Genomic DNA, 25,733 nt, shown 5'->3' with positions numbered 1-25,733 from the left:
ACGCAACCTTGGTAGTGACAGCTAGACTGATGAACATGTGCTTGCGTTGAGTTTGTAATAGCTTTCAAAGTCGCTCTGAAATACAAAAACCTGAGATTACAAATTTATTTTTTCTTTGCATTTCTATACTCGACACTATAAAACGACAGATCACAAACACTATTTTCAAGTTTCACATAATTATATGAAACAAACGGGAACATCCAATTCTAAATACATATTGATTTCATCTTTTGTTTTTCCTGAGATCAAATGATATGGAAAAATACAATTGATAGAAAGTACTCATAAACATCAGTACCAATACTAACAGGATGCGGTATCCTGTACATAGCCCCATGAAATTCGAACTAGTTAAATAATTAAATTGTGCAGGAAATAAAAAGTAAAGTATCTATATCATCCTTACCGGAATATATTGGATCGTCTGGTACGGAGGAAGATCTATCATTTTACCATCAGATACTAAATATGGCGGAGAAGCCGAAACTAGATCCGAAGGACTATCAAGGCAAGTTTATCTAAATTTAAAAAAATGTATAAAACAGTTTTCAAGACTTATTTTCTAATATTAGTAATTCTATTCTCTAACTAATTTTATCGGTAAAAAGGTATTTATGCATAAGCTTGGTTTTCTAATCTGAACCCTAGGAATAAGCTGGTAAAGGTCGAAGCAGTAGTGTTTTTTTTTTTTTAAACCTTTAGAATATTTAAACTTCTTGCAAAAGTTTGTTATGCTGAAGTAATACATTATATTAAAGTTTATTTTATAATATCACCGTTTTTAAACTATTCATATATACTTATGCTTTACTTAGTACGAGATTACTCTGACGTCCTACGGCTGTTTTGCCAGACAAGCTGGGGCCATGGGAAGTGAAAAAAGCATATTTGAGTCTCGTGCCCGATTTATATAATTCCAAGGCCGTTAATCGTCACCATAAACGACGAAGCAGCGATTCTATTTAGGGTGGGCAAATATCCACTTTTTGATATGGGACTAGCTCTAAGGTCCCACGGCCTAGCTTGTCTGGCAAAACAGCCGTAGGACGTCAGAGCAATCTCGGACTATGCTTTACTCTACCCTATGCAAGCGTCACGAGGATAAATGATAAAATAAAGTCGAACCTCAAACAATTTTTACTGATGATATTATATGCATAAAAAATTATGAATGTTTGTATACACAGGTGGTAAAGCATTTGGTCAGTTGATGGAAGACAGAGAAGCTGCATTAGAAGCTATAAATAAGGTATAAGATATGTTTTCAAAAAAATTTGTATGTACCGGTATATTTCTTTTGATACTGCGTTATTTGGTATTTCCTGAGATGAGTATCATGAAATATTTATTCAACTCCCCTTATTTTTCATTTTGTAGTTGTAGTTTAAATCAGTACACATGTCATAAATCTAAACCATACGCCAATCACATTTCAATTTGATGTTTTATTTTCTTTTTCATTCTCTTAAATTTCAAAGATAAGAAAACAAATTGCTGCAACTTTTTTTTTTAAAGGCTAATGTTATAATATGCATTAAACATCAAAAACAGATAGGCAAGTAAAAGCCGCATTATGGCTGTGACCTATTATTACGTATATTTTTGTTATTTAAAATCTAGTGGATAGTTTTCTCATAAGCAATCATATCACATCTCTTTGTTTCATAATTGAAATCCTAGCCTACAGTATGAAGAAACGGAAGTTCAACATTAGTATCCGTTAGACTAAACAATAAAACCAATATTCTGCTTCTCTTTTTAAAGTTTTTATTACTATGATATATACACGTTTGATTGCTTGCAGGATTTTTTACAAGATGATAAGTACAAAGAGGTAGACGATATAGAGGAGAAGTTACAGACGTATAAAAGTAATACTTCCTTATATTCAAATACATTGAATACATATTAAAATGAAACCAGTCATGACACTTCCCCTATTGATTCTAAGTACATTCACGTGTATAAGTGTATTGTAAGAGTTTATACTTCCTTGAACTATAATATATATACATTTGTAATTATGTCAGTCAGCTCCTTGAATCTCAGCATGCTTGTGCATGGTCACTTTTACAGATTATGTTTTCTGCGTACCACTAATATGATGTTGTAAAATTTGTAATGCGTGCAATTTAGTTGTACTTTAATATGTTATTGTAAAATTTGTAATGCGTGCAATTTAGTTGTACTTTAATATGATATTGTCTAATTAGTTATACAATTTATTTGTGTACGAATCAAATATTAAGTACAAATGATAAAATAAGATGTCTTCATTGTTATTTCAAAATAAAATATTTTATTTCTTACTAGAATAAGAGTGCAATGTTCCGATATATCCCCTTAGTCATGCTTTCATATTAGGGGTTGAATAAGATCTTCTAAGAAATGAGTTGCCTTGTCGTATAGTTCTGTTTCTTGCAAATCAAAATGTCCAATAACAGGAGAAGGGTATGCATACTCTCTTTCTATATTCTGGTATCTAAAGTCCCTGAATTGTTGTTGAGTTATTCCGTTATAGTAGTTAGTTATATCTCTCAGAACAGGCCTTCTTCCAGAAAAGTGTTTTGTGTTGCATGTCTTTATGTCATGTTGTTCTGTGCATCCAGTTGTACAAACATTGTCTAAATCTACTTGCTTACTTAATTCATGAATATTTGTCGGATCTCCATCGTTGTGTTTGTTAAATCCGTTTGTTAGGGATTCTATGCACACCTTTGAATGTTTAGTTTTGTAAGAATAGTCTCCTTTTCTATTGAAATGATCGACTTCATGGTTAGTTTTATCATTTATGTTAGTTGTAACTTTTGTTGCACAAAATTGTTCTGACGAAACAAGTCGCAATTCTCCGCAATTCACGGCATCATGTTCAACCCCATCACAAGAGCACGGTTTAAACTGCTGACTTGAATCCAAACTTTGTTTCTCTGCATCGGGATAATTGTTGAGCATCTCACTAAGGTTATTTATGTACACCATTGCATCCGTAAGAATTTTAACTTTTGAACATCTATGATATTCTGTCGAATACGGTATGTGATTCCTCAGATTTTCAAACGCATCATTAACAGTGTGTATTCTCTCTCGTTCTCTACTATTTCGTCTTATGACCAATTCCTCTGGTAACTGTGAGTGCGGAATGTGTCGACGTCTCTTTGTCTTTCTTTGCTTTCCTTTTATAGGTGATTCTTGTATACTATTTTCTCTCGCAAACTGTATTGTAGCAAACATTGTGCTTATTTACTCTCTAGCTGTTAACTGGTAAAGTCAAGATCTTTTTGAATTGCAATGTTCTGTTTGATCGCATTTGCGAGTATTTATAAAAAAAAAGTTTACGGACAATTTACTTTTGACATTTTTATTAATAAAAATAAGTAAAGAAAGAAAATCAGGGAAACAGTGAAATTTTTAACGTAAATGGATTATAAATTATCTATCTTGTAAGGAGTAAGTATCTGCTTGAGGCAAAACGTTACTTGTGGCTCACGCTATGTGTCAAATCTTCAAGGAAGGGTGATAATATGTATACCTTTCACGCAAAGAAATAGACAATAATTATTTATTCACAACAAATCAATTTCTTTACTGTTAAAATTATCCGGCTGTCAACACGTTGATCAATCTTTCCTCAAATTGCCTCTCTGGTAATCATGGATCATTCAATACGGTTGTTTAAATTTATTTAACTTTATAAAAAAAAAGAATTCCAAATTGTTTCGTTGATAAAGGAAATGACTGGCATCAATCAGACTAATAATACTTAATTTCACTTCTATATATATGTTTTTACTAGTGTATAAATATAACGTTTAAATTAGTTTGTATATATGTGTTGTATAGTCAATAATTATGCTCCCTGCGAACCGGAGTTTTTCCCCCAGTTTATGGGATGTACAAAAGATAAAGAAATGCGATTGTCTGTTCCGGGAGGACGTTAACAGATTAAAAATATTTCCTTCCTATTCATGATTTTGAAACAAACACATTTATTGATTTGATTTGTGTCAATGCTTTGAACCCACGTTAACTATAATATTTTGAAAAAAAGTAAAAATTTGCAAACAATTTAAAAACTTTACAATTTTCACGATACTAAAGATCTGGGACTATTATAATATTATACGGGATAACGAAATCCCAACATATCAATCAGTTTCCAGTCCCGTTAACGTTAGAATAACATAGTGCCAGCGAAGATTAACCAAAATCTCTTCAGTACAGAATTTTAATGTAAGAGTACGTAGGAAATCGCGCGTATCATTGATTTTTTTTTCTGAGAATTTTTTTTTATCAAAATATATTTAAATAATAACTGTGTAATTTCTCTGTTTAAAAGTGTCTATTTTGCCCCGAGGTAGAGATGTCTTCACTCTCTGTTTGGTGGCAAGTCGTTGACAAAGGTGTGGATGTCCGTTTAGTCGCACCACAATCGACTAACTTAGCTAATTGCAACACAATTTGAAATCACCTTTTTTATTTGTATTAACAATTAAACAACCATTTAATGTTGATACTTATGTTTCTATTGTTGTGACATTGACATTTTTAACAATATTTTCAGACAAGTTCCTAGAATTCGATTTGGACACTTCTGGTGATATCGGTATGTGTTTTGTTTTATCTTGCAATATGTGTATATTTGCCTATGTACGAATGCTTACACAAACCAAGTTCCAAACAAAAATTGGAGGTAGAAAATACTTTTGAGACGGGAATCAAATAACGAAAAGTATATAACGGTATAATTCAACTATCTTTTTCATTTGCCTGGGCGTATTAGTGTCAAATGAGTGTCGGAACAGTTTGCATGTATCGTCATTATATGTATCACCAAAAATAATCATGAGCAATAACTGTGCTGTGCACATTATCCAATTGTAGATTCCGTCGTTAAAAACTCCATGTTTTTTAAATTAAATTATTTTTTTTAAGATATAAAACTTTTGAAAACACTTATTTTTAACGTTGTTAATACTTACAATAAGAAAACAACAAAATAAATTAACATTTGCCTTTTTTAAAAACTATTGCTTATTTACCAATACAATGTATAAATTGGGTTCATGGCATGTTAAAGTTTTAATTTTTAATTTCGTTCTATAGATAAAATGGGTTTAAAACAAATGCTTGAAAAGCTAGGACAACCAAAAACACATCTTGAACTGATGAAAATTATCAAAGAAGTGGATACGACAGGATCCGGTACTATAAGTTATCAAGAATTTCTATGGATGATGTTAGGAGGAAAGAGTTCTATATTAAGATTGTAAGTCTTCAAAGAACACAATATACCAACAATACATACACTTATTATATGTGACATCCAAGAACGAATGTTATTAATATAATTTTGTTTTGTTCTGGTATCAAAATTTATACGATGGTAATAATTCGGATTGCTCTCTGAGTGATAAGTAGTTTTATGTTGACTGCTTGTAATTTATGCCTCAGTAGTCCCCAAAAAATGCCATAGAGGTCTACTCGAAATTATGAATGCTGGAAAGGTCATTAGCCTCCTGTATCATGTGTATGGTGGATCGAGACGTGATATATAGACGTGTTTATAGTTCTGTTTATAACGATGAAATGGAGAGTGCTATGTTCTGTTTATAACGATGAAATGGAGAGTGCTATGTTCTGTTTATAACGATGATATGGAGAGTGCTATGTTCTGTTAAACGATTTGCAACATGTACGCGACCTACAATAAGTTTATGACCAATGTATGTAGAACAAAGTACTGGTACATTCTGAATTTGCCTTTCACAAACTAGGAGAATGTAATCCAGTGGTTGTTTTTTATTGCTTTTTGCCATGTCAGTTTTTATTTATGGTATATAGCCTATATCATGCCAATGCATTCCTCGCTTGAATTATTCTCAATTTTTTCATCTCTACATTTTGTAGCCCACCACCATGCATATTGTATCCATGGGTTCTTATAATTGTTAAAGGCGCTACATGCATATACATATACATGTAATTGTTCCTTGTTCCTGGTTGTTTGGTAGATAGTTTAACCATAAGCACTCGACTTTGTTTGCACACTTTTCTGTATGAGAGGAATCAAAATTGACCGCTTCCACAAAACAAATCTTCATCTAAGCTTTACAGAACTGAGAATAAAAAAAAAAAAAAAATATATATATATATATATATGCAAAACGATTTTACAGAAGCTATTAGTATATATATGGCGAATATTTTCCAAGAAATTAAAAAATCGACACAAATATAACAGGGCAACAAAACTAGAAGTCATTGTTTCATTTCTTTTCAAATATTATTAAAAGAAAACATTATTTTGCGAGCTATGGACATCAGTTACATGTAGACAATTGAAAAGATATATCAATTTCACGAGGAACATTTGCGATAAATATCAGTCGAGGGAAGGACATTTCTTTGCGAGGCCGATTTTTTCACAAAAATCCCTCCTGAACACGATACACCAGTAAATTGCACAGAGTATCAACAGAAAAAGTTAAACTTAACTTCCACAATGTAATAGACTGTCTTCTCGCCTATAACATACATGTATTTCAGTTCGGAAAGCAGATGCTTTTGATAAAGTACATCATGAAATGATGAAGCGTCTGCGAAAAGGGTAATAGTACGAAATGCGTTTGGACAAATACCATTGCAAAGAGGGTACAAAGAGATACACTTGTTTCATTATCTCAGGTTATTCATATTATACGAATTAATCTTTATACAAGAAAATATAAAAAAGTATATTAACTATCAAACAATTAAAATCCATGATATTTATTAGATCTTATTTAGGTGTAATTATTAAAGGGAAACCTGTTTCTACTTCAAATCACATCAAAGTATTTGTTATAAAATTGATTATTTTCTTTTCAGAATTCTTTTCTTCGAAAACGCCGCCAAAGACGCAGACAAGCCACATGGCATAGCACCTAAACGAACATTAAGTAGCTTGCCATGAACGCTGACAAGATTGCTTTTTTGCCTATATTTTCTATGTTTCTTATGAGTAAAACTGTACTAAAACATTAAAATCGTCTTAGTCTCGAACTTTCATTTTTACTGAACTAAACGACAGTATATACATTTATTGTTCAATTATAAACCATCGATGCAATCGTTCCATGCTTTAGTCATAGAAAATCAATACCACACAGTCCCATCCTCTTTTGTGAACTACCGAATTAGACTTATCAGCAGACTTGTGTAACCTTCTGGGGCGCCGATCACATTCCCCTTCCCCGTTTTTTGTAGCGTTTTTATTTCCATATAACGGTGTCAACTTGTCTGCGACATTTGATATAAAAATAAGAAGATGTGGTATGATTGCAACTCTAAAACGTGCAGAAACCAATTTTAACTGTAGGTCACCATACGGCTTTCAACAATGAAGAAAACCCTTACCGCAAAGTCAGCAATACACGTCCCGACCTGATAATGTAAAACAATTATCAAACAAACAAAAAACATCGACCTAATTTATGTAAAACAATGACGAAAAACAAATATTATATGTAGCAACAAGCAACAAGCAACAACCACTTAATGAAAGGCTCTTACAAAATCTGGCGGGGTTGAACTAGGGTTTTAGCGCTACTCCTCCTTTACCTGACCTGGGACAGTGGTGTAACAGTACAACATCATGAACATAAGAACAAAGTAAAACAATCAGTTAAAAATTTGTTTCTCGCTTTCCGGTTGATTTTCTTGTTGAGGCCCTGTTACCATGTCAAGTGAAACCTCTAGTTTTTTGTTTTAGCTCAAATGTTATAAGTGTATAAGTGTAATTCGGGATCCGGACCCCCCCCCCCCCCCCCCCCCCCCCGATCCCCGCCCCCTTCTCATGATTTAAATTATAGATAGGACATTTGTCATATTTTGGGAAAAGCAACCCTTATTTATATTATTCTTAACAATTGGTCACCAGACTCAAGCTAGCGACCAATCCTAGCGACCAATCAAGCTAGCGACCAATTCTAGCGACCACTAAAGAACACAATGAGAATCAACTTGTCAAAGAATCATAATGTGGTATATGAGAAAACCACAAAACGACATAATGAAACAACGTTCTGTTAAAAAATGAAATATGGCTACCAATACGGTTTATGTTGTTTTTTAACCTTTAAAAACCTAGAGATATCCATCATATCAAGTCAGAAGGAACACAACAACATCAATGTCGTCTGTAGCCTAATGTACTGACTAGTTTGCTTGCTAAATATCTGCATCAGTATAAATCAGTAAAGGGAGAATGTCCAAGAAAATCGCAAAAAGTCAAAATATCGTAATACAATAGAAAAACAAAGGAGATAGGGTATCTTTAATCAGCAAATGCACAGCGAAAAATACACAAAAAGCAAAGGAACAATCTTTTTAGCGAACGATTTTTATTCCCCTACATAAACACATAATTTATGTTATTATATAATGTATTTATAGAATGAAAAGTGCGCTCCTCTACGTATTTTACTCTATAGAGAAGGGCATATACTATATTTTGGGGTCTTCTTTACGTTTTCTCGGTTTTCCAAACTCTTAACCGAGATGGTAAACAAAAATCAAGGACTGCAAATAAAACTATTAAAAACGGATCTTATATCCCCCATTCACATAATAGTTATATACGAGTAATTTACGGATACGAAACGAGAATAAAAAGTAAACGAATTAAAAAAAAAACAACAACAGTGTTTGTCTATGATGATTTGCTCGCACAATTAATTTCCATATTCAGAGAACCGTAAATAATTTTAAAGAGAACATATTTTAATAAACATGTGTACCTAGTTTCAACTTGATCTGACTACAATGTCGTCTTCGATTCAAACTTATACAGTATAAATGGATGGATACACGGAAAAACGAACGAACGAACAAACTTACAGATCAGATAACATTACGGTCTTTACTGTTGTAGGCGTAGCATGGAATAACTATTTAATGTGAGTTGACTTAAACTCGTTCCTGTGTACAATGTATAAGCTTTCAAATAAACGAAATAAGAAATATCTTATGTTCGAAAGAATTACTATATACTGGCTTTCTATACATTCGGCATCCTCAAATGGTCCGAGTACACAGTTATCGTCCTTTGATTTTCGTTCCTTAGTGTGGACAGTGTGTTACTTGCCATTTTTTTTTATACCCCTTCCAAATGTATTTCTTCATGTTTTATGCCTCAAATAGCAAGTAAGGGAGATTAAAGCACACTGTAAAAAAAAAATTGGGTCATGAATTTTAAAGTAAAGTAGTGATTTGGTTCGGTTGATTAGAAAAGGTTAAAAAATAGCACATCGGAAGCTTTCAAAAGATTTCAGGACCCCCTTAACATAAAAATTGTCCATATTTCGAGTTAGAGCCAATGAATGTTTCTTTAATATTTGGATGTTATTGAGAAGGTGTAGGTGGGATTCAATTCCCAGAAGGTTTTAACCCCCAAAAAATCATTTCAGTTGGCCCTGCTCTGATTTATTACCTTTCATTTGAGCCATGTCCGGTGGCGAACTTTACCGTATGGAGCTTACGAGGCTTGCCGAAAGATTGTACGTTAGACACGAAAAAAACAACATCGCCACGTGTGGGAAAAAACTTTGCCGTAGGGAACTGTACAGAAAGACTGACAAATGAGCCCATACCCATAACTGTATAGGTACCTCAGACTTTGGATGGCCAGTGAAGTCTTCAGGTGCACTTTCCCACCCAGGGATTGATACGAGTTGACGTTATGGATAATAGCTTTCAATCTAACCACCTGCGGTCAAGAACTTTGCCGTAGGGGGATGGGAGTAAAGCGACTGCTGCCACCACCCATAATGGACCAAAATGAGAAATTGAGTATGTTGTTGTCAGCTTCCGGTGCACTTTCCCACCTGGGCATTTTCATGAAGAAAAGGGTCTGGGACAAGCTTTCAATCCCACTAGGTGTGTGAAAAAACTTTGCCGTAGGGAACTGTACAGAAAGACTGAAAAATGAGCCCATACCCATAACTGTATAGGTACTTCAGACTTTGGATGGCCAGTGAAGTCTTCAGGTGCACTTTCCCACCCAGGGATTGATACGAGTTGACGTTATGGATAATAGCTTTCAATCTAACCACCTGCTATGGGCTCATTTTTTCACTCTTTCTGTACAGTTCCCTACGGCAAAGTTTTTACCCACACCTAGTGGGATTGAAAGCTTGTCCCAGACCCTTTTCTTCATGAAAATGCCCGGGTGGGAAAGTGCACCAGAAATATTACATTAATTTCTGGACCAATGGCTGGTATAGCTATGAAAATACGGAAAGTCAAACAGAAAATAGCCCATTAAACATGTAAAAATAACATTGATGTTTTTATAAACCATCTTTGAAGGCTAAATTAGTAATCAGCTGTCTGAAAATGAATTTTATTGCACAACAACTTTCATATATAAAAAATCCACAGGGGCCAAAATGCGAAACCAAACTCCTAACTGTGTATTGCTGTCTTCTGGTTCCCAGAAATTCCAGAATAAAAAACCGGTACTAAGCCAACTATACAACGGGGGAAATTTGCCCTGTTTTTTATTAATTTTTTCTGATTATTATTCAACACGGGTCTTTAGTGATCCTAAGTGAATACGCTTTCATTTGATACCAAAATGAACTAAATATTATACTTATTGACAAAGATTTATAAATATGCATAGTAACTATTTTGTTTGATATAATGTGATACTTTGTATGTTCTCTTGATCGGGCCGATATAGTAATTTTTATAAATATAATAGGATTAGATTGTTTCCCTTTACAGTTATCAATTATTTTCGACTGTTTTTTTTTTATTTGCTTATCATATTAGATTTTCATTTTATTCATTCTAATTGATATTTAATAATTGAAGAAGACTGACATTCCAGCTCCTTTATTTATTTGACGTTTGTTATAATTTTGTAATGTTATTTACTTTTGATTACAATTTTTTTAATACTTATTTAGATGAAATAATAATAATATTTCAATGTATCTGTTAAATACTGATTTAGATACTGAAAGATTGCAGACGTATTTAATGATAAAAAAAAATTGCAGACGTATCTTTTAAAGATAAAAAAAATTATTGATGTAACAGTATCTTATTGTGAAATATATAGGGGTAAATTCAGTAAATAAATATACGTCATCAGGGACCGCCCATTTAGGGGAGAGCTTTCTGTATAACACTGAAGTCATATGCTCTTCTGCTTGGTAGATAATGTTTGTAATAAATATTTTTTGGCAGATGGATCAAAACTAGAGTTGAAAAAAAAAATAAAAAATAAATGCTGAATGTACTAATTTTTTTTACTACAGGGTTGAAAAGTAATTAGGGTCAGTATAGGAATTAAGTGCGAATCTACATTGTTTGTAAACAAGGCCATGTGAATGCCCAAAAATGCCGCATGACCCTATGTTTTTATTAGTGCAAAAGATAGGGCTACATTTGTACTTTCATGAATGTTATATGAAAGTTTCCAATTTCTAACGGTAAATCAGGTATAAATTTAATTCAATACATAGATTAGCATTACAGTCAATGGGAGATTTTTTACAGAATTTACCCCTATAATAATTTTATTATTAATATATATGTTGAATGATTGAATTGCATTGTGTGATTGATTAAAAAAAATACGAATAATTTATCTAAAAAGAATGTATTGAATAAGGAATAGTGTATAAAATGTTATCTGTTAGACAACTTATTACTCTTTTGTCTATATCGGTCACTTCATTAATAACATGCTACATAATGTCTGAATAAAGGTTGAAACGAGAAAAAAAAATACAAGTTGTATCTTCACAGAAGGAATTTACTTAAGAGTTCAAACAGTAAGGTTGACCTTATACAGTATAAAACATAATATGACTATTCTGTATGAATACTTGTGTGATGCATGCAAGATGTATGAGAAATATTTTTGAGAAACACTTTTTAAAGAACAACATTGTTGTACTAGAAACCGAAGGATTCATAACATTCATTTTCTAATTTTCGTGTTGATTATTTATGTCATTATACTTAAAACATTCTTGTGATATTTTTGAGTAATATGTAATATGTCTGTTGTATATAAATGTTGAATTAAAGATTTTAAAAAAATACATCTGGCTGAACGTAGTTTAAATGTTTTGACTTGATGAATGTTGCATTGAATAATTTTTTTTTTTCTTATTATATTTTTTATTTGTTTTACTGTTTTCAGTATTATCTGAAGTGCCTTGGACTATACCCTATATACTGTTTCGAGAACCACTCCCCTCAAACCTAAATGGTTTTGAGGAAATACTCGATATTTGACAATGCCGCGGATGTAGAAACCCTTACATGATTATTCTAGGTCCTTGTTCACTTAAACATTTTATCTATCTCACCGTAAGTTGACATTTGAACGGCTGTACTTTAATTTTTTTATTCTGTTTTACAATACTTACGAATATGTTCCGAACCACATCAATATTTGGACCATATGCGTGCGGTCATGACCATATGCGTATACTCATATGGTCTGACCGTACGCGTATGATTGGACCATATCAGTATCATACTCGTTTTATTATCAACGGGCCGGATCATATGAGGTATTTGGACCATAAGGTTGTTTTTTTAAAATATCCAATCTGGAAACAGTAGATCTAGTTAAAACAAAAATCTCGATTTGAAATAAATGTATAATAATACCATGTAATATAAAGTCTTCAAAAACTGAATAACTGGTTTAGATTATTAGACTCCAGCAAGCAAGCACGCTACTCATGTTTATTTGTTGGAATCCAAAATTAATATCAATAGCGATACATCACGTATTAAATATTAGTAGAACGTTGTAGTATAATGTCATTTTGTGATTTTCAGACATATCTCGAAATGGTTCTGTTACGTGTTTATGCTCAGTGTTAACTTAAGTGGTCGATGGAATTGGTCGCTAGCTTGATTGGTCGATAGAATTGGTCGCTAGCTTGAGTCTGGTCAATTGGTCGGTCAGTTTATAATAAACATGTACATATCAAACAAATATTGTAAGAAATGCAGAGGGTCATATGTGTCAAATGTCATGATATGGATAATGACCCTTCCCCCTTTATGACCACATTTGGAAAATTTTATATATACAAATACAAATACAAATATTTTTATTGGCACAAACTCATTAACAATAAATGGTTAAGACCTATGGCATTACATACAACTATAATAATTGACATGGTAGAATGAAAGGTTCCATGATAACATATCATGCTAAATTATGAAAAGTTACAAAATGATGTATCATATAAGTTCACTGTTTCTTATATTTAGACATTCTGATATGAAAGAGGAAGACAGTCTAAGTAATAATGCTGAGCTATTATTGACCAATAGAGATATTTTTCCATCAGCGGTAATGTTACGCTGTATTTGAAATATAACATTTATTTTATTTTCTAATATTTCTCGCTTTGAGGTATATCTATTACATTTTAATAAGAAATGTTGTTCATCCTCAATTTCCCCATTTTTACAGACAGGACAGTATCTTTCCTCTCTAGGAATATTAAGATGTCTTCCCCTTTCAATCATTAAAGGATGTGCACTTATGCGTATTTTGCATATTGATGCTCTATCATTTAAATTGTTTAGTGAATCAACATATGATGGTCTTTGACCCATTTTGTAGACTTGACGAAAGAAACTGAGCTTAGAAGACTCCTGTATGTTTGCATTTTGATTTTGCAAGCACTGATCATAAATTCTCTGTTTTACTTGTCCCAAGTGCTGCTTTGTTAGACAACTTTTTTCAACAAGATATGAATATCCTAATTTTTGTAAAATGCACTGAGTTTTTAGGATCCAGGGGTTTGAAAATCTTGTTGCATAGAAAATTTGATTTACAAGTGTATTTTCTGATGAAAGTATATGCTCTAGAAAATTTATGCTTGAAAAAACAATTTTATTTTTGAGTGGAATTCTACCAAGCTCTGTATTGTATATTGTATATTGTATATTGTATATTGTATATTGTATATTGTATATTGTATCTTGTATATTGTATATTGTTTATTATACTTTACATTATCCACCTTGGAGTGATGTCAGGTAAAACAGATACTGATAGGGACATGTAAGTTTGTTACGATTTTATTGATTTTTCCGTAAAAACGTAAACTATACCTGTACGTTTCATGTTACGTTTAGAATTACTTTTTGGGGATTAGTGAAAAATTACAAAAGTCTCTCCTCTGTGAAGGCGGAAAGTTACTCCCAAACAAAACGTCAATATTGAAAAAGGAAAGTTATTGCAAATACATACTAATTCATAGACAATAATCATGTCACATCTTCCACCTCTTCCAGCGAGCCTGAAACCAATTCAGCATTATCTTAAAACTGCCAACGAACATGATAAGCGAGACCCCGTTGTTTCATATTATTGTAAGTAAATATCTCGGGAACTTCAAGGTGTGATAATGACATCATAATGTAACCCTGTACCCCTACAATCCAATATATGTTTACATATATCCTCCCATTATAAATTATACTCCTAGTGAAGTTTAAGAGTGACAAATTTCTTGCACACCCTCCTTTAAACAGTGTTTAATTGTGAAATATCTTTTTAGAATCATGAGGGAAATATTTAACAGTACACAGTACTGGTTTCAGTAAACATCACTCGTGAGCCATGGGGCTTTGTCACTTCCATTCTCATGTTGAGCAAGTGGTAAGAAAAATATGATGCTATATTGCATGAATTAGAATTTAATTCCTATAAATGACAATCAGCTCTGCTATTATTATGGAATTAAGATTAAGTACCTATGGAACAAATATTATTTCTAGTTTATCCTGCGCAATGATCATCATTTAGAAGCGTGATTAACATTAATATTGAAGGAATACAGGTGATCCCATGTAGTAATGTCTTTAGGGGCGCATATAATTGACAGTCTTTTCCCGTTAAAGTTTTTTTTGCAGTAAAGAATCCTTATCCTTGCATCAACTTCCTGATCAACTCCCTATTGTAGTACCTATTCTATTAGTCACATTGGTTCTACCTTAAGAGAGAGTGAAAAATTCATATTACATAGGGACAGTCAATTAACATGCTTGACATATACATGTATATTTACTACTGGAAATAAAACAACAATCAATCAATCAATCAAACAACCACATATTTAATACTGTCAGAGTAAAAAAGAGGATACCACATATTTAATACTGTCAGAGTAAAAAAGAGGGATACAATTTCAAGTGCATAATTTATATGATGATCACATTGTTTCTAAAAGGGGTTAGTAAATCTATTCAACTAGTTTTTAGAAAAATCATGATAATTTAATTCAGCAATATTTAGAATTTTAACTTTTAATTTATAACAGATTATTATTTTTCTTCCGTAAATATAGATTATTTGTAATAAAATTTACAATATTTATTCGTAATAAAATTTACAATATTTATAATAAAATTATTATGCAGTGCATGCAGTGTAACCTGTGTAATCAGACACACTGGGGGACCAGAAAAAAATGTCGGATTAAGCAGGGTGTCAGAATACTCAGAGTTTTTTCTGCAAGGAAAGGCATATTTTGGGACCAGAAAAATGTGACAGTTAAAACAGGATGTTGAAATACTCAGGTGTTGGATAAGGCAGGTTACACTGTACTTGGCTTAATGTACATTTAACCAACACAAGCCAAGGTCTACATTGACTATAGACTGCATGTAATCAAAACCTAAATCAGATGTATCATTGATGTACATGTATCTGTTTTTAAAGGTCAATTGTATGCAATGCAGAATGGCATGGAGATTGATAAAAAGTCAAAAGAAGCAAGAACATTCTTATTTGCATTGATGGACTATTTAGAAAAGGTATATATAAAAAAAGCACCATTACAAAATGTAGCAGCAATTAATCACTTTTAAAAGTGAGTAAAAATGTTTAAAGTTTATTTTAAGTGGAAGGCTATTTTGATTATCAACATTTGACTCTTTAGCAATAAAAAATCTATCTGCATATGTGCACCCACAGTTATAAATAAAATTGGAATGGAAATGGGGGAATATGTCAAAGAGACAACTACCTGACCAAAGTGAAGGCAACAGCTGAAAGGCCACCAATGGGTCTTCAACGCAGCAAGAAAATCCAGAACCAGTAGGTGGTCCTCAGCTGGCCCCTAAAAAAAATTGTTGACTAGTTCAGTGAAAAAGGACGTCACACTAAACTCCAAAACATATAAATGAACTAAAATTATAAAACATACATGTATAAGACTAACAAAGGCCAGAGGCTCCTGACTTGGGACAGGTGCAAAAATGTGGCGGGGTTAAACATGTTTTATGATATCTCAATCCCCCTCCTATACCTCTAACCAATGTAGAATAAAGAAAAGATATAGTAATACACACAATAAAACTCAATTTAAAACTTGTCCGAGTCCACAGTTATACTTATTCTTATTAAGTCACCTCCACTTATGTTGAGATTTTTTTTGGTCCTGTTCCTCTGTTGCATAAATTACAAAAGAAAATCTCTGCATGAATAGCAAAAATATTTTTATTGATCACAATTAACATTACAAATTTGACAACATATTGAAAAAACATCTCTGCATTAGAAAGAAATACAATATTTTCATCAGCCTGTTGCATGCTTAAATTTAATACATGACAAATTAAAATAATTCTCTGCATTGGAAAGAAAGGAAGAAATATTTGCATCAGCTAGTTGCACGATTAATTTTACAAATTTCATGATACTTTCAAAAATAAAACTCTGCAATACAACCTGACAATGGTATAACAAGAAACAACCACATACTCTGACACCGTTTACCTCAAAATGGACCTGTATATAAACATATTTAGGCAGCATTAAATTTTGTTAATCTTACAAAAAAAAAACCCTCATAATTTGAATTATTTCTAATTTCTAGAATATGTAAAAAAAATTCTGCCATCATATTTCACAGTTAATGCCAATGAGGAAATTTAACAAATTATTTTGAAATATGTTTTATTATATTCTTTTATACATAGTGAACATGCATTTGGTAAAGAAAATGTTTGGAGTATTGATATGTATGCATGATCCTTTAGCTTTAATAGGTTGTAGATATATATGTCATTAGGTCCGAGACCACAATTGTCGTCCCTTGATTTTCATTGTTCACGAATATAGTCCCTAGTGTTGACAGTGGGTTACTTTCCATTAATTTTTATACTCCTTCCAAATTTATTTCTCCATCATGATGTTTAATGCCTAAAATTGAAATTACACTGTAAAAAAATTGGGTCCAGAATTTTAAAGGAAAGAAGTAATTTGGTCCAGCTGAAAAAGGTTAAAAATTAGCACTTCGGAAGCTGTCAAAAGATTTCAAGACGCCCCAAACATAAAATTGTCCAAATTTTGAGTTAGAGCCAATGAAGTTTTCTATAATTTTGATATAATTTGTCCCAAAAGTAGTACAACATACTGTAGAAATTTCTTTGAGAAAGCACAGGTGGGATTTTTTTTATTTTCATTTATGTTCTGAAAGAAATGCACTACGAAATAATTGTGGTCTCAGACCATTACTTGTTATTGACAAAGTTTCTTTTTTAATCACAACACAACACTATTTCAGTTTAAAACAGAACATAGTGAAAATGATGCCATCACTAGCGAAGTTGTAGGACAAGCACACATGGAGAATTATGCTCTCAAAGTTTTCTTATTTGCTGACAATGAAGACAGAGCTGGGAGATTTAACAAGTATACATATTACTTTTACATGTCATTCATCATCAACAAAAATAAGAAATGCAATTGTTTATTTATCTTTTTAGCTGCTTTTGCTTTCTACTGTATATTCTTGCAAATTTCTGTTTACTTATACATTTATATTGACTAGAAAATACCACAGAAATATACTTTGGTTCATAATTTGCTGAGAGCCATAGAAATGTGTAGCACAAATTGTTTCAAGGTAAGGTCAATCAGCATCTGAAAATTTTACGATTGATATATGAATGGGGGTGGGTCACATTCCAGCCACACTTTGGTACCCATTTTTACCCAAAAACTGAAGTAATCCCCAACCCTTTTCAAGAAAGTCTTAAATTTTAATGAACCACACAAAAGTTAAAAAATAGATATAAGCAGTACCATAAATAAGTTCCCACCCTTTTCATGTTGAATTGATGCAGTTCCATAGAAGGAAAAACTGTGTACAAATCAGTTGCTAAATTGCTGAGAGCATCAAGAGAATGTGCTTAACAAAGTGTTTCAGTGTAAGATCAATATACTGTATCTGCTACGAAATAAAATGTAATTTTGCCTGGCAGACATGCAAATTTCAGAGCAGAACGTAGAAAAGGACGGTCGAACCGAACTGTTTTTTTTTCCGATTTTAACACCCTAATACCCCCTAAAAGATCTTGAAATGAACACATAATAAATTACGCTGGTCTTTACCCCTTTGTGGTATAAAACAGTATTCATGGTTTTTGTGTGAAAGAAGAAAAAGGACACACAATTTCAACTCTATTCATTTAGTAATATAGATAATGCAATTCCAATTTCTAACAAACAAATAAGTAGATATTATAAACGTGACTCCAAACGACACAAATACATACCAAAGGAGATAAGTTTGCCTATTACAACAAAGTCTATTGTAATATGATAAGTGTTTATATATTTGTCTTTTGGTGTAACAATTTATTATTTTACAGAAATGTGGTGAAATCGTTTTACACAGCAGGGATGTTATTTGATGTGCTGGGATGCTTTGGTGAGATAAGTGAAGATGTGAGTAATGATATAAAATAAATAATTAACTTACTTCTGATTCATATTTCATGAATCCAAATTTGCTAGCATATATACTGTGGATTCATTTATTTTCGTGGGCATCAATTTTCGTGGATATTTTGTTTCATGGTTTTGTTAATCTCTGTATACAAAGCCTACAGAAATTTTGCAATTTGTTGAACATTTGAATTTGTGGTTTAGCTGTACCCACGAAACCCATGAAAATTGGTATCCAACGAATGATAATTAATCTACAGTATAGCAGTGTACATGCACATTATGGTTCCACTGACTATTCCATAGTTAATCTGTGTGCTACTGTAATTTTGACAAAAAATGTGGTAAAAAAGGTTGAGAAACATCTTTTTGTGCAAGAATTAGGTAAAAAAAAGTTGCATATATTGATGTACTATGCTAATAGAAGTTTTTTCTCATGTCAATTACGGGTAATAATAAGTAAATAAAACCTACATTGTACAGAGGCCATTGTGCACATGCATTAAAGAACTTTTACTTTTAAGTTAAATTTTTTTTAAATGGTTTAAAAAAATTTCAGGACCTATATTTTCCCAACAGTTTTGTATTTAGAGGTTCAATCTTTATGCTTCTGCTGTCACCTGGTTGGGCATTAAGTACTACCCTGTACATCCATACACACAAACCAAAATTGGTTGACGTTCTCTAACTTTAAATTGCCTCAACCAGATGTTTTTTACGCAAAGCTTATTACCACAAAACATAGATCAAGTTGGAATTTGGATGGTGTCCCTTCTACAGTTTTTGAGATATGCCTCTTTATAACATTATATGCAAGCAGCGGCATCATCTGTGTTCCATATCAATTCAAATTATTATTATAGGATTGTGATTGTGAACAGCAATTAAATAATTCAGGACATTGTGTGCCAAGCTCGCAATCAACTAGCTTCCACTTTTCTAAGGTACAAGATAGTTAGTGAATTATTACCCTTCGTCAATGAGGTGTACAAATATTGTTGTGACAACTAAACATTTGTTCTTTTGCAATTAATTTGTAATTATGAATTTGATTTGGTCATTGACATACCTTTTTTATATATTTTTCTAAAAATTTATTTCTTTTGAAGCCAAAGTCTTAAAATGGCTGTTGTCTGCTCTATGGTGGGGTTGTTGTCGCTTTGAAACATTCTCCATTTCCATTCTCAATTTTACTGGTTATAAATTAGCTGCCAGATGTGTACTTATGACATCTCACTGTTAAGTTGCCAGAGACCAGAATAAATTTTATCTATGACAATTTTAACCTTTAAATGATTAACATAATGAATCATTTTGATAACTTAGGATTGGAATATAAATCAAGATAGATCTTCAACAATGAGCAAAACCAATACTGTATAATAAGTGATGGGAAATAATTATTCAAAAGAGAAAACCAGACCCTTTTCATTACCATCATCAGTCAAATCTATTTATGGACATACTTTTTATGTTTTTAGATTCAAAAGAATAGAAAATATGCCAAATGGAAAGCAGCATACATACATAAATGTTTGAAGAATGGTGAAACCCCAGTGCCTGGTCCTCTTGGTGGGGAGGATGGAGAAGGTAAGTGTACTATATCTGAAAATTAACATTCGTGTATAATTTAATTTTGGATGTAACGCTTCTTTTGATTGGCTGACATTGTTATGTTTATCAGCTCATGGACATGTGACCCTGACGTCACCAACGTTTTTTTATGGTTTACTCCGGTTTAAAATGGAATTTAGAACTAAATTATAAGAAATGAATGTAATATTTTTTCTGTCTATTCGAAATAACATAAAAAATGTGGTGCACACTGAATAACCAGCATAGCAGGTTATTTAAAGTGTGCACCACATTTTGATGTTATTTCTTCATAGACAGAAAAATTATTACAGTCATTCCTTAAATATTTGTAATGGTGTCTCTCAATGTAGTGAGTATAATATGCTAAAAATCTAAATGTTTTTTAACTTTAGTTTCTTATTTTCCTCTGAAGGGTCATCATATATTAAATAATGTTATTGTAAAATCCTATAAATAAGATCTAGAGCAAATTTGATTAGTGAAAATTAAATAAGAAAATAAACTAATAAAATTACTAAAAAAATAAAGAACATAGAACAAAAAGGAGTAGGTTCAGTAAGACCCCTTTTTGGCCCTAAAATATAGCAGTTTTAGAAAATTGTGAAAATGTAATCTTTAAGCTATATTTTGTAAAGTAAAATGCTTCTGCTACATAAATATGAGCTGTTTTTGACAATACAATGCACAAATATTGCGTTCTAGCCTCATTAAGTCATGCTAAATTACTGAAATCTTCAAAATTTAAGCATTTTAGTTAATTTTTAGACGGTTTTCTTCTAAAATGAAAGTGGCTGCATTCGTGTTCATTCATGATATTGAAATGTAAGTTGTATTTGATGATAATACAAAACATATATAAAGGTTGAGGATGAACACGGATGCGGCCACTTTCATTTTTGACAAAAACCATGTGAAACGTGACGTTTTTTGGCATATTTGATAGATTTTTCATATTTAAGCTTGAATCAGAGCGTTTTTAATGACTAGATTAGTTAAAATCTTTCACATAAACTAATCGAATCAATTGAAATAGACACTTTAGTGTTTAAAAAGTGTCCAAAAACTTTCGTTAGATGAACCTAAAATTTGAGGCCAAAATCAGCCCTTACCGGACCTACTCCTTTGTAAATTCACCAAGAGCCTATATGATTTGGACAAGTGATTAATTGATTTTCCCCAATCAATAGGTGAAAAGGCAGCTACTGTTCTTCCATGTGATTTGAACAAATGAACATATATAATTTCAATAGACAAGAGTTTTCTTTCTTATATTGGTTTACAAGTTTTCCTTATACTGCCAAAAAAAAAAAAAGATCCAAAAGCTTTTTAGACAAAATTTTGTTACCTGAACAGCGAAGACAGTCTCCATAAATTGATAGTTATAAATGTGATGATATTGGTAGAGTGGTCAATGTGTTTTTTTGTTGCCTCAGTTTGTAACAGAGTTGACATACAGGGGTGTTTTTTGTAAGATCTTGCATTATGGGCATCTGGGTCTTCTTTGTCTGAGTCACTGTTTTCTATTTTGATCTCAATTTGCATTTTTAATTTGCAAACTATATTCTTTTCTATGAATGGAAGAATTAAACCCTCTATTTATACATATTATATTTTTGGTGTGGCAAGTTGTACATCTACATATAAAAAAGAAGATGTGGTATGATTGCCAATGAGACAACTCTCAACCAGAAACTGAAGGACACAGAAATTAACAGCTATAGGTCACTGTATGGCCTTCAAGAATGAGCAAAGCCCATACCACATAGCCATAAAAGGCCCCTTGGTTTACTTTGTGGCTCCAAGTTCTTTATGGGGGGAAAATATAGTATTATAAAAATGATAACAGCTTATTTTCAAATTGATATATATTTGCAAAATTAAGTTTCAGGAATAAAAAGATTTATATACTATGACAATTTTTATTTTACATTATAGAAGGTCTATCACCAGCAGATAATTTACAGCCAGGACCATCTTATCCTGCGAACAATTTACCAACCCCCAGTAACCAACAACCACAAGTAGGAGCCTTTGCTCCGCCCACAACACCACAGGACCCACCCCAGATACCACAACAGCCCTCCCCATCACAGTCCTATGTACCACAACAACCCGCCCCATCACAGTCGTATCATCAACCACAGCCAGCAGCAGCTGCATCATGGACACCACCTCAGAATGCAAGTAAGTACATGTATGATTAAAGTTTGTAACTCACGTTGTTAAAAGAATCAGTTATTGTTTAGTTGAATCAGTATTTTATTCAAAATAAATTGAGTTGGATTGGGCAATAGGCAATAGACAAAGACTCTCCAGCAGTTGTTGTTACAAGATTTTGAAATTTTCAACCAAACCTTATTTAAAAAGAAAAAAATTGCAATCAAAGTATGGACTTTGAAAAATATGTATCACCACATGATAATTATAGAAGGGTAAAATTGATGGAAGCCAATGCATTTCTGTTACAAATGAAAATAAGATTTATGGGTGGTAGGGTATACAAGAAAGTGTTGTCCATTCTTATATACTTATAAGTTTTAGTTCACTGAGCCCAAAGCCCCAAACCACTATAAATTTAGAAAATTGGACATGGCAAAAATGTTAGAATGTTGAGATTTAACTACATATATATCAAAATTTTAAGACAAGTTCTGATGTGAGTTATTACCTCTCAATGACAAATTTTAATTAGCAAAATTGATCAACAAGACATGATCTATAAATAAGTCAACCTAGCTGTAACCTTCAACTCCATATTGACCTTTGATCACAATTTGTACCAATGTGTTGTGTTGTTGACTAATGTTATATTTAAACTATTACAGATAGATAGAAACTCTAAAAGTACAAGTGATTAGCAGGTCAAAATCTACAAATAAGTCTAATGGCCAAAATCATGGAATTGTTATTAGAGTTAATGCTCTTTAATGATGATTTTTGCGATTTCTTTGTGTTTTGCCTATTATCTTGAAAACTATTATAGATAGATAGACAATTTAAATAGCGAAAGAGATTAGCAGGACCGGATTAAAAAAAATAATCAACATGACAGAAATTGTCAGAAGACTTATTAATGGAATAATTGCTCTATTAATCACGATTATTCGTTTTCATTTTTGCCTATTATCTTATATGTTTGATAGTTGTATACATAATCCTCCTTAAGTCTCTAGTGGATAGAAGTCTTAATATCAGTCATACCAAATCTCCTTATATTGATTTATAAGTTATTAGCTTTTTGTTTGCTGCTCAAAATTAAAGAAAATACTATTCTCTCTCTTTTTTTCAGAGAGTGTGAGGTTAACTGCAGAACAGTATCAAAAAGCAATGAAGTTATGTAAATATGCTGGTAGTGCACTACAATATGAAGATTCAGAAACTGCTGTTACTAATCTTACAAAAGCTCTTAAACTTCTGACAACAGGCAAAGAAACCTAAAATATTTGTGATATGTACTGAATGTGTTATTTTATAAATTCTTATTTTACGTCTGTTACACAGATTCAAATTGTATATTTCCTTTATTAGACATTGTAGTAACTTAGTATAACTTATAATTCAGTTCAAGAATTGATTAAATTTTTTGGCCAAAATATTTGTGATACATGTAGTATTTTATCTGTTTGTTGAGGACGAATGAAGAAGGGGAGGCTTATTGTTTGTTTTTTTAAGCAAGGATATTGAGTAAAATTACTCTTAAAAGTATTGGGTTTGCTATAGCTATGCATTGCTAATTAAAATATGTATTTCTTTTGATTAAAATACATATGTATCATGTTTGTTCATAATATTGTCCCATAGTTTAAAATTTCATATTTTTAAAAAGTCATCTAACAATTTCTAGTGATACAATGTATTTTAAAAAAAAATCCAGAGTTTGAGTAAACTGATTGACTTTATTTTAGACAAAATTTTATATTCAAGGGTAATACTTTATGATTATGTAAAGATGAATGCTGAGGTTATTCCAATGTTATTATTAAAAATTAGATGCATTTTTTTTTGTATGTATGTCCTCATATAAAACTTTAAAAAATATTCAGCTCTTAAACTGAAGCAGAACTCTTCAAAAACTTATCCGAACATAAAATTTCCATTTCTCATGTTATGACAAATTTGACCAACATAATTACAATGTGTGCAGCTTTATAATTTTAAAAGCAGTGCCAAGGGTTTAACTTAAATGCATATTTTCATGTCATATAATATAATCAAACATGCACATTTGATTAGAATTAGTTGCTTGAGAAGTATTTCCGTTTTGGCAAGAAAGAATAACCACTACTTTTATTGCAACTACACACGTTAGGTAAAAGGATATTTTTGTGAGTCTGTATTGTTCAGTGCACTAAGCTCAACTGTACATGCACTCATTCTGTGTTGGTTTTGTAGGCATATATTTATTTAAGATTTTGTGAATATGTGAATTGCAGTATTTATTGAGAGAGGCTAGTATTTACAGAAAAGTTAATTCTTAACGATTTTTCTCAAATTTGAAAAATTACATAACCCACAAAGAAGTAATGAATTCTTGTAGTAAAAATGAGTTAATATATAATTTCAAATTTAATACATGTTATTTATTGATCTTCAATTTATTTTATTTAACTGTGTTTTTAATTGGCTATTGTTAATGCTTTTATATAGATAAAGACATGGCAAGATCCACAAGATATACAAATCTTCTATCAAGATAAAAAAAAAATGTATATGTATCTAAAATAATCTAGAATGTCTTATGCTGTGTAATATATTTTAAGATTGTTTGTCAGATGTGAGTGTATGTGAATGACTCTTATAGACCTGTATTGTGTTATTAAAGAATGTTTTTATATTGAATGAGTGAATTTATTTATTTGCAAAAAGTACATAGCCAGAAATTAGTAGTGCTTTTCTAATTAATATTCATAATATGTAAATGAGAATTGTACCACGTGATTATAGTTTGAACTGGACTGGCTTGATATCATTAAAATCCTTAAAACACGGATATTATAAGTTGTCCGTCACAGAGTCCTTGTTTATAATCACTCTGATATTTCCGTCAAGTTGTAAGGTGGTCAAAATCAAAACAATAAACGCGAATTATGTGATTTCTTCTTGTTTTCGTGAGTTTATTCTTCTTGAAATATTGGCATTTTAACTTTACGTGGGAACCTAGAGTTCAACGACTACACATACAAGGTTTGGACTTGCTTTTTCATTGGACATTCAAGTTTCAAGTTTCACCCGGCAACCTGTTTATCTAATGACCTTGGTAGCCAATTTTCAACACGAAGTTTGCAAATTTGACGTTTCAGCCATATTGTTGTGTATATTTATTTTCTGCCCCGGCAACCTGTCTATCACTTAAATTAAAGTT

The 25,733-nt window shown here is 31.8% G+C and overlaps 2 protein-coding genes across 3 annotated transcripts; both read left to right on the top strand.

The window, feature by feature from the left end:
• The first annotated feature begins 355 nt into the window (after window positions 1-355).
• On the top strand, window positions 356-7,044 carry LOC143048191 (allograft inflammatory factor 1-like). The gene is made up of 6 exons (XM_076221723.1): window positions 356-511; window positions 1,191-1,252; window positions 1,808-1,874; window positions 4,565-4,606; window positions 5,107-5,269; window positions 6,871-7,044. Exons 1-6 carry the CDS (start codon window positions 472-474, stop codon window positions 6,953-6,955), a joined length of 459 nt encoding a protein of 152 aa, XP_076077838.1. The 5' UTR covers window positions 356-471; the 3' UTR covers window positions 6,956-7,044.
• A 7,161-nt stretch (window positions 7,045-14,205) lies between these two features.
• On the top strand, window positions 14,206-25,210 carry LOC143048190 (vacuolar protein sorting-associated protein VTA1 homolog). Of its 2 annotated transcripts, XM_076221721.1 has the most exons (8): window positions 14,206-14,409; window positions 15,761-15,855; window positions 17,610-17,737; window positions 18,700-18,775; window positions 19,639-19,719; window positions 20,257-20,365; window positions 22,307-22,555; window positions 23,661-25,210. In XM_076221721.1, exons 1-8 carry the CDS (start codon window positions 14,307-14,309, stop codon window positions 23,807-23,809), a joined length of 990 nt encoding a protein of 329 aa, XP_076077836.1. In that variant the 5' UTR covers window positions 14,206-14,306; the 3' UTR covers window positions 23,810-25,210. The 2 variants fall into 2 exon arrangements, with proteins under 2 accessions (XP_076077836.1, XP_076077837.1); XM_076221722.1 differs by lacking the exon at window positions 19,639-19,719 and having other exon boundaries at window positions 14,207-14,409.
• Window positions 25,211-25,733: the final 523 nt, after the last annotated feature.

The sequence above is a fragment of the Mytilus galloprovincialis genome, chromosome 10 (assembly GCF_965363235.1).
Source record: "Mytilus galloprovincialis chromosome 10, xbMytGall1.hap1.1, whole genome shotgun sequence".
Taxonomy (NCBI): domain Eukaryota; kingdom Metazoa; phylum Mollusca; class Bivalvia; order Mytilida; family Mytilidae; genus Mytilus; species Mytilus galloprovincialis.
The sequence above is the reverse complement of the archived record's forward strand: the minus strand, read 5'-3'. Positions and strand labels throughout refer to the sequence as shown.

Coding starts and splice junctions, on each gene's coding strand:
- LOC143048191 (XM_076221723.1), top strand. CDS start 472: ATGGCGGAGAAGCCGAAACTAGATCCGAAGGACTATCAAG. Junction 512..1,190: donor AGATCCGAAGGACTATCAAG/GCAAGTTTATCT, acceptor TTGTATACACAG/GTGGTAAAGCATTTGGTCAG. Junction 1,253..1,807: donor CATTAGAAGCTATAAATAAG/GTATAAGATATG, acceptor GATTGCTTGCAG/GATTTTTTACAAGATGATAA.
- LOC143048190 (XM_076221721.1), top strand. CDS start 14,307: ATGTCACATCTTCCACCTCTTCCAGCGAGCCTGAAACCAATTCAGCAT. Junction 14,410..15,760: donor CCCCGTTGTTTCATATTATT/GTAAGTAAATAT, acceptor CTGTTTTTAAAG/GTCAATTGTATGCAATGCAG. Junction 19,720..20,256: donor CTAGCTTCCACTTTTCTAAG/GTACAAGATAGT, acceptor TTATGTTTTTAG/ATTCAAAAGAATAGAAAATA.